The sequence below is a fragment of the Zingiber officinale genome, chromosome 5B (genome assembly GCF_018446385.1).
Source record: "Zingiber officinale cultivar Zhangliang chromosome 5B, Zo_v1.1, whole genome shotgun sequence".
Classification (NCBI taxonomy): Eukaryota; Viridiplantae; Streptophyta; class Magnoliopsida; order Zingiberales; family Zingiberaceae; genus Zingiber; species Zingiber officinale.
Genome location: NC_055995.1, coordinates 103,180,663 through 103,182,135, shown reverse-complemented (window position 1 = coordinate 103,182,135; position 1,473 = coordinate 103,180,663). Strand labels below are relative to the sequence as shown.

Below are 1,473 nucleotides of genomic sequence, written 5' to 3'. Positions count from 1 at the left end.
AAGTACCTTATACCAAAAGAATCTCCTTTTCATAGTATGACCATCAAATTAACAATTCAAACTATCAAATTGAATTACTAAACAATTAAATAAATTCAATTATATTTCAATATAAAAGATTGAAACCCGATCCAAAGGTAACTCTTTGAGGTTACAATTTTTCCACTATATGAAACTCTTTACGAATTAATCTCTTTAAAAATTTTATTAAATTGCATTCATAGAAACCATTATTAAAACTACATTTTAAGCAAAACTATTATTATTATTATTATTGAGTTTTTTTTAAATGAAAATGGAAATGACATTGATATAGAATGAATAAAAAAATAATTTTATCCTTGTTGAGGGCAAAATTGCGGTGACTTTTTGTGCCGCCTTATTAATTACTGTCATTTTATTAATCGAGAAATATTGATGTGATTAGGGCCACAGACAACTCTTCCGCTATCCTGATCGTGTATGATAGTACAATCAGCAAGCTCCTCAACTACTCGCATTAATTTCTCGAGCCGGCCAGCCATCTATAAATAGTTAAATACGCATATGCTCGAGCAGAGCTGAAGCAGCTAGCTAGCGGAGATGGGGCGCAGTACTACTCCCGCCGTGAAGTTTGTCTATGGCCTGCTGCTTCTTCTAATCGCCATGTTGGCCATCCTCGGCGTCGCCCAAGCTCGTCGCCTCGAGAGCACTGAGCGCTTGCTTGCCAGCAGCGGCGGAGAGGGAGCCGGTGCCGATAGCGTAGTCAGCATTGGAGGAGGTGGCGGCGGCGGAGGCGGCGGAGGTGGAGGTGGGGGCGGTGGGGGTGGCGGTGGAGGCGGCGGAGGTGGGGGTGGAGGCAGCGGTGGCGGCGGCGGAGGCGGAGGCCGTGGCGGCGGCGGCGGAGGCGGAGGCCGTGGTGGCGGAGGAGGTGGCGGTGGCCGTGGTGGCGGCGGTGGAGGCGGCGGCCGCGGAGGCGGAGGAGGTGGCGGCGGCGGCCGTGGCCATGGCGGCGGTGACTGAATATAATAGTAGACAGAGTTTGGTATGGATCTAATTAAGCATGTGTGCTGGTTCTGGAATTGCTATATATTTTGCTTGCTGCGTATGTAAGTGAGGTTAACAGAATCCTCAACGAATAAAAGCTCTGTCACGTTGTGTTGAAATTAATATAAGATAATATAATATTTACGGAGTTATTAACAATTAATATATTATAGTTGACCAGGTGGCTTTTGCTCTGAATTTTGACTCATTTGAAATCTAAGAGCACCTTCAATCCAGTTTTTTTAACCGATTTGTAGAGTTAAAAAAACTTAATAAAAAAATTCTAATGAGTGGAGATATAAATTTTGAGATTTTTATTTTAAGAACAGATTTAATATTTTAAACATGTTTTTTTCTTATTAATCATTGAAAAATTAATATTACATGTTTGATTTGTTTAAAATCATTAAATATTTTATTTAATAGTTAAATTATATATTTTTCTTT

The 1,473-nt window shown here is 40.8% G+C and overlaps 1 protein-coding gene across 1 annotated transcript; it reads right to left on the bottom strand.

The window, feature by feature from the left end:
- Positions 1-636: 636 nt before the first annotated feature.
- On the bottom strand, positions 637-987 carry LOC121986884 (ice-structuring protein 4-like). The gene has a single exon (XM_042540812.1). The coding sequence runs from the start codon at positions 985-987 to the stop codon at positions 637-639; it is 351 nt and encodes a 116-aa protein (XP_042396746.1).
- Between the last annotated feature and the right edge of the window lie 486 nt (positions 988-1,473).

What these genes read in the sequence shown, in the direction of transcription:
- LOC121986884 (XM_042540812.1), bottom strand. Translation starts at nt 987, where the DNA reads ATGGCCACGGCCGCCGCCGCCACCTCCTCCGCCTCCGCGGCCGCCGCC.